At 41.4% G+C, this 14,918-nt stretch overlaps 1 protein-coding gene across 1 annotated transcript in view; it reads left to right on the top strand.

The window, feature by feature from the left end:
* Positions 1–11,534: 11,534 nt before the first annotated feature.
* cdx1b (caudal type homeobox 1 b) overlaps positions 11,535–14,918 on the top strand; it is a gene marked incomplete at both ends in the record, with an annotated part of 5,188 nt that continues 1,804 nt past the window's right edge. The window contains one exon of the mRNA XM_080435264.1: positions 11,535–12,006. Coding sequence (XP_080291390.1) covers positions 11,535–12,006 — 472 coding nt within the window. The remainder of the gene's footprint in view (positions 12,007–14,918) is intronic.

Genomic DNA, 14,918 nt, shown 5'->3' with positions numbered 1-14,918 from the left:
GCACACTATTGAAAAATAAACCATATCGCAATATTCTTAGCAGCTTCCAATGCACAACACAAAAACCCCATCTGCCATTCTACTGTGGTCCAGCCCAGAGCTCTATATGGCGCTTATGGGCACCCCTGGTAAAGCCTTTCACCCGAACACCCTGGAACAGACAGAACAGAAGCAGTAGGCCTAAGTATTAAATTACACATGATAACGCAATCAACATCACATATATATTGCCACTATATTGCACTGAAACATATTGCACTCTTATATGTATTGCACTTGCCCATCATGACCAAACATTTCTTTGTTTCGCCAGGAGGTGGTAAGTCTGAGTGGCCATCCTGCCGGCTAGAAAACAAACTCGCATGTTTTAATACTCTCAATAAACCAATCAAAATCATGACTGCTTTTTCTTTGTGTGCAAATGTAGCCTACTGTACAAATGACTGAAGTGCATATGCTGTGCCAATATAAATAATTCAATCAATACTGGTGCAATACAGTATATATGTGCAAAATAATTATACATTAACATATTAAATGTGCAATATAGTGCCAAATATAAGTAACAGGTCGAGGACCTCTTCGTTACACTTGCTTTCAGAGCCTGGAAGATAGAGGGAGAAGAACTCGTCTTTCTTGACTAAATGGTAATTTTCTAGCATCTAGACCTAGCCAGGCGTCTCCACAGCACAATCCACATCATGATGGTGAATAAACGCCTGCAATAGGCGGTAACCAGAAGAGTGGGCACCTGAGAACTCATGGGCACCATTTATTTTGTATTTATTTATTTATTTTTAATAAATGGGGGCCAAATACTTAAAATCATTTTGAATGACATTTAAGGCCTAATATATCTAAAATTGCTACAAAACCTGTGGATAGACAGTCTTTTTCGGCCTAAACAAGAAGTTGAAAGGTAACATCATGTTTCTTTACGTTATGTCTGACCATTTTTCAGAGCATAGCCTACATTCCTTTTTCACCCCTTTTTGGTGGGATATGTCAAGTTGGCCACTTGACATATCCCAGTAGGCTAGGCTACTGACAGAAAAGACAATTTAGACTAATAGGCCACGTAAAACTCCGCATTATGCCTGCCTCCCTGTAACTTCACAACCGTTGTAGCCATGGTTGTGGCTGTTTTCCCTGACCACAACCACTGAACTAATGCATTTTCCCAGAAGATGGCGCTCTCAACCAATTCAGACTTGTGGATTTACTTATTTGAAAATGTTTAATACCCTTTTTAGCACATTGGTCATACCGTTATATATTTAATTTTACCAATTTGAATCTTCAGACACAAGCCATGTCTTGCAAACAAGTGCATGATAATCTTTTGAGACCAATCTAAAATAAATGAATATGTTATGATTGTTCAAAAGGATTAACTGGGAGATTGACACACCTCAATACTCCCTCATGCAGAACTGTCTGTAAAACAGGTCCTTGTATTATTTTTGAAATAATAATAAGATTCTAAAAATATTTGTGTTCTTTAATAACTAATCTTGTTATAATAGCCTATATAAGCCTTTAAATTGTTAGGCTTTCTTTTTCCTGTAATTTAAAATCTTATGTATTACTAAATAAAATAACAAAATAAAGTATGTGTAATTTTAATTATATTGTACACGAGGTCCCTTTAGATTTGTGTTACATTGATAGCACGTTTGCCGTAGTAGTGTGGGAATATAAGACACTTAAGATATAATAGGCTACACAATACAGAACATAAAACAGTATCACCACCAAGATAATCTGATGGCTGGGATTCTATTAGATAATGTGCAAAGGTAGCTAATTCTAATGCAATTAGAGAACCGAATTAACTATGTTAATGGAAAATTGTCCATCTTAATTTCTAGCAAGTCGGCTTTAGTATTATTCTTGTGGTTTACTTGTGGCTTCTGATTGCATTCTTGAAAATAATTACCTTAAAATCATTATGAGAAAGGCGATCATTAAATAAATGCTTAGGTTGTTTAGAAATTGCTTTAAAGTTTTATTCAAATGTTTACACATTATTCAAATGTTATTTATAATTAAGCTTAATGATTGAGTTATCACATGATTTAGTTTCTGACCTCATTTAGAAATGTTTTCAAATGTATTATTATTTTTATCACCAATCTGCCATTGTTTTCTGAAATAAGGAGAGGACCTTCCTGTCTTCATGATGATGATGATGATGATGATAATAATGATGTTTGTGTACAGTTAGTTTTTATTCTCCTGCAAAGTTGTTTTAATTTACAGTATTCAATTGCACCAATTATAATGTATTTAGTTTATTATTGGACCTTCATCTGTTATTTTTCTGCCAAGGACTTTGTAACTTTGTCATGAAGTATGAAAAACGTTTATTGAGTATACATTTCTATTTCTATATATACAGTTGAACAGTTCGTTTTAATATACATCTTTCTTTTATTCCAAAACCACTAAAAGGAAAATAAAATTAACTCAATTCTACCTCAGTTCTGGGAACAAAATGGTGGCTGTCATAACTCCCATTTTGGGTCATATGATCAGCATGTAGTGAGGTTATCAACATCATTCAGACCACACCTGCAGGAGCATCGGTTTGTCACGTAGCAAGCACAGTGCCAAGTAACAGCATGCCTCCAGCTGGTCCTCAATTCTTTTCATGTCAAGGACCCCCAAATTAATATATATTTGGCCACAGACCCCCATCTGAACATATTTTGTGGCAGGGACCCCCATACAATATTTGTACTGTTAAAAAAATGTTCAAGTTATTTTGAAAATAGCAGATCACAACGATTTTCAAATGGCCAATGTAAACAGGTTTAATTTAAACAGGAGTTGTTAAACTTATTTTGCTGGGGACCCCCTGGAACCCCCCCAAGGACCCCTGGGGGTCCACGGACCTCAGTTTGAGAACCACTGCACTAGACTGTGTCATAAGCCATTATCAGAATTGAACCAATGACCCAGGAAAGAAAAGAAAAAAACACAAACCTCATATTAAATCCAAGTACTTTTAGAATAAAGTAAAATTGCCTAACTGATTGCTGACCACCAACGTTGAACCTATTAGGCGTTCTCTTTGAGCTGTGTGTCCAGGGCAGGGATGCAACTCTAATATGGACAACACATGTCTGTAGCAACACATATTTTAAAATATACTGGCCATGACATTACTCTTACTGGCTTGTCTTACTCTTACACTTACTCTGTAGTACAGCGAGATTGTGACTATCTTCAACGACACAAACTGACATAGATTAGCAACTATACTTGCTTTTAAAAACGTCTGCGGATGTTTCGGGGTTAAAGTTAGAGTAGGGCGATCACATGCAAATTGTGTCAAGGTGAGGAACAAGACCCATGCTCTGGGTCCTAGGAAGGCAGTAAAAAGCTCCAACCTTTACAACCCGCCACCATGATCAAACTTTCCATAAACTGGAGGTTTATGGCTTTTGGCTGGTTAATGGTTTACGTGGAGACAGGTGAGGCACACAAGATGGAACCCATGTATCTGTACAGTTTTGCTTTCTTTCTGTTTGGTCCTCTCTTCACATCAATGTATGCGTGCTGCATACATTGATTCTTCTTGACTATTTGTTCTCCTGCTTCCAATTGCAATATCTGATAATAATCAACCCATGCAATAGCATTGATATGTTTAACTTGTGTGTAATGAAATTATTCATTGATCCTGTTGTGTCATTAAACTTCTAATACTGCTCACTTGGTCTTATACCTTATATTCCTTGTATTCATCTTTTCTTTTATTTAAATTTGTAATTCTCTTTGTATTTTATAATTTCTGTCATTTCTCATGTATATGTTGCTCCTAAGACGGAGAGCAATGCACTCTTCTCTTCTCTTCTCTTCTCTTCTCTTCTCTTCTCTTCTCTTCTCTTCTCTTCTCTTCTCTTCTCTTCTCTTCTCTTCTCTTCTACAACATGTGTTTCTTAGGGGATGAATGAAGTTATAAGTGCACTTGTGTGATACATTTAACTTACAAATGCAAATTTTATTCCTGAGATGATACCCACTGACCACAAGGTCTGACCACCCCCCACCACCCCAACACAAGGCCAGATTAGATTTAATTCTTGGCCAGCCAGACCATTTGCTGCATGTCACTCCCTATCTCTCTCTCCATGTTTCCTGTCTGTCTCCACAGTAGCTATAAAATGAGAAAAAATATATAATCTGGTCTCGGTCTCGAACTCGGCCTCGCCCCCGCCGGTCTCGGTCTCGACTCGGTCTTGTCCCATCCCACACTCGGTCTTGACTCGGACTCGGCCCTCCTCGGACTTGGTCTTGACTTGGACTCGCTTTGTGTGGACTCGACTACAACCCTAACACACACACACACAGACACACACATATTTTCTGATCAAAATAACTTATTTCCTCATGAAGCTCAGATAGCATGGGCAGAGAGACCATCTGTCTGGGAGACAGAAGGTCCCTGGTTTCCGCCCTGGTCGAAGTGTCGAAGTGTCCCTGAGGAACACAATTTTACCCCTGACTGCTCTGGGCGTTGTATTAATGGTGCCCACTGCTCCTAATAGTTAGGATGGGTAAATGCAGAGGACAAATTTCACAAAAAAGACCCCAAAGGAGCGGGTACCATTGCCTTTGGGTGCCTTGTATAGGCCAACATAAGTGTTTTGTACTTCGTGCAGGCAGCAACCGGGAGCCAGTGGGGGGAGCGGAAAAGGGAGAGACATGTTAACTGACTGTCCACTGGCTCCACTGGCTCTTGGCTGTTGGAACAGATGCCACAGGGAGTTGTCTATGAAAATGGTGAGATCGGATCATGCAAATTATAGTTCTGGATACTGTACATTTTCAGTGTTCCGTTAGGGTGGATCCATGGTTTCAAGGCATCATTGTTTGTAGTTAGCAGACTGTTGATGGATTATGTGCTTATTTTTGTAAGTAAAATATACAAATATCACGTTAAAGAACAAGTTCCAGACCCTGCAAGAGCTAGATGAAGGAGAGGAGGAAAGAAGCATTGATGGGATGTGGAAGGCTGTAAAGGAAGCCATAACCACAACCTGCAAAGTAGCACTGGGCCCACAGAAAGACAACCACAAGGCGTGGATATCAGCAGAGCAGAGTCCTGCACGGGTCCAATTTTGACAACCCGCAGTCGCCCGCCCGTCAATAATCAGACCCGTGGACCGACCCGTCACCCGTGATTATATCAAAATACAAACCAGACCCGCCCCAAAAATATCCGGCCAGTTGCAGGACTCTGCAGCACAGTCACTGAAGAGGGTTGAGGAGAGGAAAGAAAAGGGGGTCATCCCTATGTTCCCCGGGTTCTATGTTCCCCCACTAAGGTTAGGGTTAGGTTTAGGTTAGGCCCTATGTTCCCCGGTGAAGAAAAGCATCAAGACAAACAACATAAACTACATAGAGGCTCTTGCAGTAGAAGCTGAAGAAGCAGCTAGACACGGGAATCTGAAGGACCTGTATGCCACACTGTCAGGATGGACCAGCAAACCACAAAGACCGGTAAAGGACAAAGAGGGAAAGCCGATAATTAAACATATAACATAAACAATAAAACATGTCAAAGATCAGACCAACCCCACAAGACCCACCACACATCCAACAAGCAGACAGGGATCTACCAATAGTCCTCAGTGCACCAACAAGGGAGGAGATCCGGAAAGCCAATAAAAAGCTTAGAAACGGCTAGGCCGCAGGACCAGATAGCATCCCGGCAGAGGCGCTGAAGACCGACGCAGAGACCATGGAAGAGATGCTCCACCCTCTCTTCATTAAGATTTGGGAAGAGGAAAACATCTCATCCAAATGGAAGGAGGGCTATCTCATCAAGATACCAAAGAAAGGGGACCTGCTGAGCAACTGTGCAAACTACAGGGGGATCACACTACTATCCATCCCAGGAAAGGTTTTCTGCAGGATCATACTTGACAGGATGAAGGACGTGGTAGATCCTCAGCTTAAAGACCAGCAGGCTGGCTTCCGCAAAAACAGATCTTGTATAGACCAGATGCCACACTGTGCATCATTCTGGAGCAGTCACTAGAGTGGAACTCTATCGATTACGAGAAGGCTTTCGATAGCGTGGACAGGGAGACCCTCTGGAAGCTTCTCAGACACTACGGAGTACCAAAGAAGCTAACCAACATCATCAAAAACACCTACGAGGGAATGACCTGCAGGGTGATCCATGAGGGCCAACTCACAATGCCTTCTGTGTACGAACGGGAGTGAGGCAGGGGTGCTTCTATTGCCATTCTTGTTCCTGCTGGCAATGGATTGTGTAATGAAGCAATCCACAGCAGACAAGAAAAATGGCATACAGTGGAAAATGTGGACGCAGCTAAATGATCTGGACTTTGCAGACGACCTGGCCCTTCTCTCTCACACCCAGTAGCAGATGCAGGAAAAGACCAGCACCATCGCAGCTAACTCAGCTCGCCTTGGTCTTAACATCCACAGAGGGAAGAGCAAAGTCCTGAGAGTCAACTCTGCCAGCACTTCATCCATCATGCTGGAAGGCGAAGCACTGGAGGAGGTTGATGAGTTCACCTACCTTGGCAACATTGTCAACAAGCGGGGTGGAACAGAGGCAGAGAGTCAGGATTGGCAAGGCCAGGGTAGCTTATCTCCAACTAAAAAACATCTGGAGCGTAAAATACCTGGCCATCACAACAAAGGATCAGGATTTTTAACACCAACGTGAAGTCAGTCCTACTCTATGGTGCTGAGACATGGAGGACCACTGTAAACACCACAAACAAAATCCAGTCATTCATCAACACCTGTCTGCGACGAATCCTCCAGATCTGCTGGCCTAACACCATCAGCAACAAAGAACTGTGGCAAAGCACCAACCAAAAACCAGCAGAGCAAGAGATCCTTAAGCGGCGTTGGAGATAGATAGGCCATACTCTCCATAAACCAGCCTCAAACACCACAAGACAGTCCCTAAAGTGGAACCCCGAAGGGAAAAGAAAGAGACGTCAGCCACGAAACACCTGGCATAGAGACTTGGAGGCAGATGCCAAGAAAATGGGCCACACTTGGGGACAGCTGGAGCTGTTGGTAGGAACATGTTATTCCAACCAGTTCCTTTCCCCTCCATCATGACGCTGCGGAGAGGACACGCTATAGCCTCGCGTAGCCAGACTATATCACTGCGTGGATATGAGTCTGGTGCTTCCATGAGGAAGTTTTTTTTCCCAAGGGGAGGGATCAAAACAATGGCCCTCGACGCAATTGGTTAGACCTACAACCAACTACCAATTACAGTCTCCCATATTCGAATACTGGGCCCTGATTGGTCCCCCACGTCTTCTGGAGCAGGAAATGGATTCTCTATGGAGCGGTGCCAGACCCAAATCGTAGAGTGCAATTATTTTTTGCACTCGCAGATTCGTCTGGTCCCAGGCTAAGGACACGCCTCTCCGACCGTGCCCCTTGGTGTAGCTATTCTGATGGCAGACACCTGACCAGTATTTGTGCCAAGTTTGGTGAGGATTAGAGCAATGGTATGCCTGTGGCCCCCAGGGGCCTAACATGTGACCCTGGTCTGACTATTGTCATGGCAGACCCCTGAACTAAGTTTGTGCCAAGTTTGGTGCAGATTGAAGAAACGGTGTGCCTGGGTGTGCCACATGTGGTGTGACTAATGTCATGGCAGACACCTGAACCAACCCTGAACAGTGTTTGTGCCATATATATATATATATATATATATATATATATATATATATATATATATATATATATATATATATATATATATATATATATATATATGTTTGACTGATTCTCATGAGCATTATGTCATATAGAAATAAACAATGTTTCAATTCATGTGAAATAAATACCCATATTATGCACCTTATATCAAACACTTGTCTCTGACAACTATGATCAGGAACTCGTATATGTCAATCACACTGGGAAATAAACATAATAATGATCATAACATGTTTATATGATCGGGCAACCCTTTTTACAACAGTCTGACAGCCCATGCACCTCCGGAAACGTTTTGACAATCTACTACACCCTCTCCACTCTGACCCTGTATAGAGTGAGCCATTTATTTAAACTAAACTAAATACTCATCAGTGTAAAACAATAAATCTCCCATAAATCCATAAAGATACAGATAATTCTCTCTTAAGCAAGGGTGGAATAGAATGGAAATACATATTGTCAGTGTTACAAGTGCAGTGGTAATGAGGAGGAAAGAGGAAAGTGAAGTAGCCCTCTGACCAGAAGGTCACCCAGCTCAAATCCCTGGACCACATAAAAAGAGATGAGGAATTCTGCCTCCTCCCAAAACAACAGTCTTTGAGGAAAATGCATTTAAGCCACAAGTGCATGCATGTGGCCAATTGAACTGCATATATCTGATATGAACTGAAACAGGTCAATTAGTGATGGTTCCAACAAAAGTAGCTTTGACTACATTTATTTGTGTTTTCCCCCTTTGACATGAAATACAAACCTACATAATATATAACTGAGTAAGCATTTGAGCCATTATACTGTAACTCAAATAAGTTGATGTCTCTCACTGATTCCCATTTTGATATAATAATGTTTGGGGGAGCTCTTGAAATAGATCACTGGTGTAAATGTTCATAAAATTAGTTTGTATAAAAGAAAGTTTTTATTTTATTTTTCATTTTTACATAATATCTCTTTGATGTGTGCCTCATAACATGCAGTATTCGTCCCCACTGAGGGCAATGTGTGTGTCAATCAATCAATCAACTCGGGCTATAGTTTCCATTTTCAGTTCATTTTCTAAATTATATCCCACTCTAGCCTAGCATATATATATTCTATTTCATAGGTTGTTCAACTGTTGAATGTTGCGGACCGAGAGAGAGAGAACAGATGTCAATGGAAAGGACAGTTCAAACAGATCTCTACAGAAGATACTGCCCCCTCCATATCTCCTTCACTACAACCCCCGAATCAGGGCCGGGGACAGTGTTGCCAGGTTTAGCAAGAGAAATAAGCAACCAGGTGGTCTATGAAAACAAGCCCAAAAGAAGCCACATGAGCAATTTAAATCTATATTCATCCAATCTAGCCGAGCTTGTACATCTGCTATTTTCTTTATTTTTTATTTATTAAAAATATGTTAAAACATTCTAAGAACACAAATTTGGTATGGGAGTCCTTGGCACATAACATTTTTGGCAACACTGGCCGGGAGGGGCAGACAGTAGCCTATGTGGGTGGGGGGGGACAGAGGGACAAGACAAGTGAAAAAGGAGGAAGTTACCTTGGCGTCTGAGACAGAGGACCCCCACCCCCACCTCCTCCTCCTCCTCCTCCTCCTCCTCCCCTGATTTCAATGGGACGGCAGGGAAAGAGACAGAGGCGACTGCTAACCTTTAGATGCCCCCAGTTTATAACGACCGCAATATAGCCTCCTCTCCTCGCTACTTCCGACCACCACCATAGATATGGAATGTGTGTGTGTGTGTGTGTGTGTGTGTGTGTGTGTGTGTGTGTGTGTGTGTGTGTGTGTGTGTGTGTGTGTGTGTGTGTGTGTGTGTGTGTGTGTGTGTGTGTGTGTGTGTGTGTGTGTGTGTGTGTGGAGGAAGGAAGGATGAAAAAATAATAAAAAACAGTCCGAAATTTTGTGATAGCCTTTTTAGGCCGTAAGAAGCCTGGGGTGTCAGCATGCAACATTAGCCAGATAATAATGATTGTTATACTATCCTGTAACAGGATAATAATAATAATAATAATAATAATAATAATAATAATAATAATAATAATAATAATGATCATTATTATTATTATTATTTTCAATTCAAATTGACAAATTGCCTAATGATGTATAAATTCACATTTTCTATCACAAAATGTAGTATTATCGTTACGTTTAAGTTTGAAATTGTAGGCAATAATAATTTAGACATTATTTATCAGCGCAGTATTGATGGTGAGATCTGTGGCCTACTTGAAACTGCACATGGAATCTGCTAAAACGAACATTTAGGATAGCCTTCATGCTGACTATATGTTGCTTTGATTTCCACTGTTCACTTTTACACTAAAGGCATGAAGCATATCTAGTTATTGTCGCTTATGTTAATGAATAAATAATGTATGAATTCACCTGCGCAAAACAAAAGTGTGCTAGCCAGGCTAGCCAAGACCCATCGGCCTGTCAAATAGGTGCCACTGGGACTTGCATAATGGTAGGCCTATATATGGTATAATAACTTCATTTGGTTGGTTTAAAACTTGGTAAAATAATTTGCTAATTTACGCCAAGAGAATGTCTTTAAACCTTGCACATCATCCTTGTTTAATAGCTACTCGATTGAATGTGGTCATTGTATTCTCAGCGCAGGCCTACAGTCTAGGCCACTGATCGTGGATCAATTTGTATGCGTTGCGAGTACATTTCTAATGTTTTCCGTTTCGTACATTACAAAATATATATACATCATTTCAAAAGATTACAAAAAGTTTAAACAAAATATTTTTTTTTTTTTATCAATTAACAACAATTTCTAAAAATTTCTAAAGTAGGCTATTTCATAAATAAAATGAAAAAATCTAACAATTTCCATAAATAAATACCAAAAGTTTAAAAAGTAGTGAAAATATTAGATCTTCAAGCTCACAACGCTGCGCAAAGCCAGGCGTTGTGAGCTTGTGGATCTGCTATTTTCATTAGTTTGGGTCCCGGGCAAACGTTTGATTTCTCTTATGGGTCTTGAGCTAAAAAGTTTGATAGACCAACTCAATTGAATGTGGAAGTCATTGTATTCTCAGCGCGATAGGCCTATAGTCTAGGCTGGCTGTCGGCTCATGACGGCGCGGAGCATTTTTATTGTGATTTGTAACATTCGGGGGCCTTTGGTGGAAAACCCTTTGAAATGCAGACAGGAGTCTTCATGCAAATACACCCAAGATAGTAGGGAGAATACCAAGGAAGAACACTGGGAATGAGAGGTGAGAAAGATGGAAAGGTTGTAGATACTTGAACGAATGGAACAGGAGGTGAAAGGGGAGATATAGACGAGGAATTGAAATTGAGGAATATACATTTAATGAGAGGGGATCATGATTAGAAATAGAGAACGTAAAAGCCCAGTATTAGGCCTAACGACTTTAGACGAGAGACAGTGAAGGGGGAAGTGGGAGGAGAAGATGGAGGGGAGCGAGGGAGGGAAAGAGATATATGGAGGGAGGGAGATGAGTGCAATAAAACGCTCCACGTCACAGCAGCAACACTCTCTTAACTGGAGTTCAGTGGGAGAGCGCAGGTGTGGCTTTGGGGCAGGTAGAGTCAGAGATAGGAGAGAGAGAGAGAGAGAGAGAGAGAGAGAGAGAGAGAGAGAGAGAGAGAGAGATAGACTACTCGCACACTGACACACGCACAACCCACTCGCCACACATAAGCCAGTCCTGACAGACAAGACTCGAGGAGAGAGAGAGAGAGTGAAAAGAGAGAGAGAGTCACACTGGAGGCACACTATGCGCAGGGCGTCCCGTCATCATCATCACCCGGCAAGATGTACGTGAGTTACCTTTTGGACAAAGACTCCAGCATGTACCACCACCAGAACCCCGTCTCGTCGCGGCACCCGAGCCTCAACATCAACCCCCAGAACTTCGTCCCCACCCCGCCCCAGTACTCGGACTACCCCTACCACCACCACCACGTCCCCGGCCTCAACAACGACCCGCACTCGGGTCAGAACGGGGGTTGGAGCCCGGCTTACCCTCCTCCTCCTCCCCGGGACGACTGGTCAGCGCACTACGGGCATCACCCGGGCACCGCGGCTGGCGGGCCCCTCACGTCTAACCCGGCCGGCATCGTTGGAGCCGCTGCCCTCGGCTTCAGTCCTCCGGATTTCCCCGGACAGCCTCCCCTTCTCCCCGCTTCCCTCAACCCCCCGGTCGGCCAGCTGTCTCCCAATTCGCCGCAAAGGAGAAACCCCTACGATTGGATCCGACGAAGCAGCGTCCCTCCCACCACCACAAGTAAGTGCCAATTTTTCTGATTGATTGATTGATTGATTGATTGAATAGGCTACTTTATTAACAGTTTGTAAAAAAGAAGGGAAAGTAGGCTACAGTATATTAAACCCAAAAAAGCACTATGGCTTGTTTCCATCGGGGTCCATGTCTTCAATTCATAGAAGAAGGCTATATAGGCTATTTTATACAATTTGCCAGCAGTCAGATTGCTATTTGGTAGACTGTGTCTATCTCAAACAGGGTCGCTTTGTAAGTTCCACAACTTATAAGTAGTAAATGGTAATGGACTGCATTTAGTATTTTACAGTGTAGTAGCCTATAGGCCTATTTCACGCGAGGCAGCAACCATGCACATCGGGAGCAGAAGGAAAGTGTCTTGCTCAAGGACACTTCTTGGCCGGGAACCTTCCGATTCCAAACTACTGGTTCACAATTCCTTCCGTGCACCAGAAGTAGCTTACCTGTATCAATATTGTATTGTAAGATTGTGGTGGCCTTGCTATTCAAATGCATGTCTGTCAGTTTTTGAATTGACATTTGCCTCATAATGGAGATAAAAAAGAGTAGCCTGACTACAGCAAAGTGTGTCCAGTGCGCACCTGTTAGTAGACTATAGATATATAAAACATTTTGAGGATATAGGCTTTTTATAGCTGACGTTTGGTCACTATAAGTCACAATATGCCTTTTGGGGAGTGAGACAGTGTTGAATAAAACTATATAAAATGATATAGTTATAATGTATAACCGATAAGATGTGACCACATTCATAATACATATACCCTTCGTGTGTGTGTGTGTGTGTGTGTGTGTGTGTGTGTGTGTGTGTGTGTGTGTGTGTGTGTGTGTGTGTGTGTGTGTGTGTGTGTGTGTGTGTGTGTGTGTGTGTGTGTGTGTGTGTGTGTGTGTGCACAAACGTGCACTGACCATGCCCTGGAATTGTCCCGATGCCTATAACAATATAAATCAATGTCCCACCATTAAGTGTTGAATTATTGTCATAAATAGAGCGACTTGCCGAAGTCTGGTTTATAAGGGCTATTCATTTATATCTTCATAACGCAGGTCGTTTAATATGCAATAAAACAATATTTTAGCTTGACGTTCTTAAGTGGGTAATAAATTCACTTTAATTGTCTTTTCCACACCATGCATTGTTTGTAATAGCTGACATTCAAGACTATAACATCGTAAAAACGATCGTAATAATAGCTATATTAAAATAAATAATAAAATAATTAAACTTGTCAGGCATAGGCCTATAGCAGGTCTATTAAACAAATTGGTTGATCACTTATGAGCCTTAATTTACGGAGGCAGGTGTAGGCTAATTAATCACCCAGTGACTTAAATTGCACACATTCTTATTTAGCAAATGAATATAGGGCTACATTGGCAAAACCCCAAAGGGCTATATTCTCTCGGGGACTCGGGGATAGGAAAATGGCTATTTGTGACAAAATCAAGTTTTTTGTCTAGCCTATGGTGCTGGCTTTGAACCTTGCGCTCCCCGTTGGAAGTTGAGGGTTTTGATTTGATTTTAACCATATAGGCCAAATGTTGCACGCTCTCTTGATAAGAACGCAAGCTAAATGTGGTATATTATAGAAAATAATATACGTTATTAAAATGGTATGTATAGGCCTATAGGCGTAGCCTATGGTTCAGAACTGCATATAATGGCTATTCGTTATGATAACTTGATTCCACGCATATATCCACAACCTATGCGTGTGTGTGCGTGCGTGGTAGGCCTTGGCTTGTCAACTTTCCCGATGTCCTCCCCATTAGAAATACGACAGGGATCAAACGCAGCGCTTCGTTTGAAGACGTTCGTCTGTAACTGGTTTGATGCTGTTGTTATGTAAATGAACGCTGTTGATATGACTCCGGGCGCGTTGGGGATGCTTGTAGCCGGAGTTGTCCTTCTTTGTTTTCTTCTTGTCCCTAGGCGGAGACTACAAGATTGTTCCGATCACTTTGATGTGTTAGTTGCCCCGTTGCCCCCCTCTGACCCTTCTCCGTTCCCAGCGCAGTATTCATGCCTGTGCTTTTCTCTACTTTTACATTACTGTTTTCCCAATATCTGCCCTGAGTTGTGTGAAATTCAGATACTTCTACGGGGCAATTGTATCTAATTATGTAACCTAATAACATCCTATACAACATATTTCCCTTTACACAAAACACATTTTGGTAGTTATTCCCCAAGACCAAGTTTGGTTACAAACGTCCTTGATTTAGGTCAGGAAAGTTTAAACCCCTTTAAAAGTCAACATACAGCTAAAAGTCAGTTGCAGCTTTTTCTTTCTTTCTTTCTTTCTTTCTTTCTTTCTTTCTTTCTTTCTTTCTTGTCTTACTTTTGTATTTATATGCAGTATCTTGGCCAACTCTCACAACCAGAAGTTTATCTATTAGTGCATTGCTTGCAAAAACAAAACAAAACAAAGCAAAACAAAACACAAGCATATTACCATAGTATATGATTGCCTGTTATGATGGGGTTAAATATGCTGATTATGTTGTGTAAATCAAAGTAGGCCAGTCGGCTGATCATATTATATGGTGATTGCACCAATAACCCATGGTGCTTGCAGACATTACATTACGTGGCCTTAGATGGCTGTCTTTTCTCCGAACACTGCACTTACTCATTTTATCATATTGTTTTGTCTTTGAGAGCAGTTAGCATCCCGGAGTCGAATGTTGACTGGAATAGATAGATATAGATATATAATGAGATATATAGATATAGATATAGATATAATCATATAGATATATAGACTCAGTCTTTGTCTTTTTTAATTCATTCTCCCAGATCAGTTAAGAAAGTCTCGATAACATGTCAGTCAATACGGCTTTACTCTCCCTTCCATTTCAGTCCACTGTGAGCAGGAGGGGCTGTGCTGTGTCAA

The sequence above is a fragment of the Gymnoscopelus braueri genome, assembly GCF_963280865.1.
Source record: "Gymnoscopelus braueri genome assembly, chromosome: 8".
Lineage (NCBI taxonomy): Eukaryota > Metazoa > Chordata > Actinopteri > Myctophiformes > Myctophidae > Gymnoscopelus > Gymnoscopelus braueri.
Note: the sequence above shows the minus strand (reverse complement) of the source record. Positions and strands in the feature narration are given on the sequence as shown.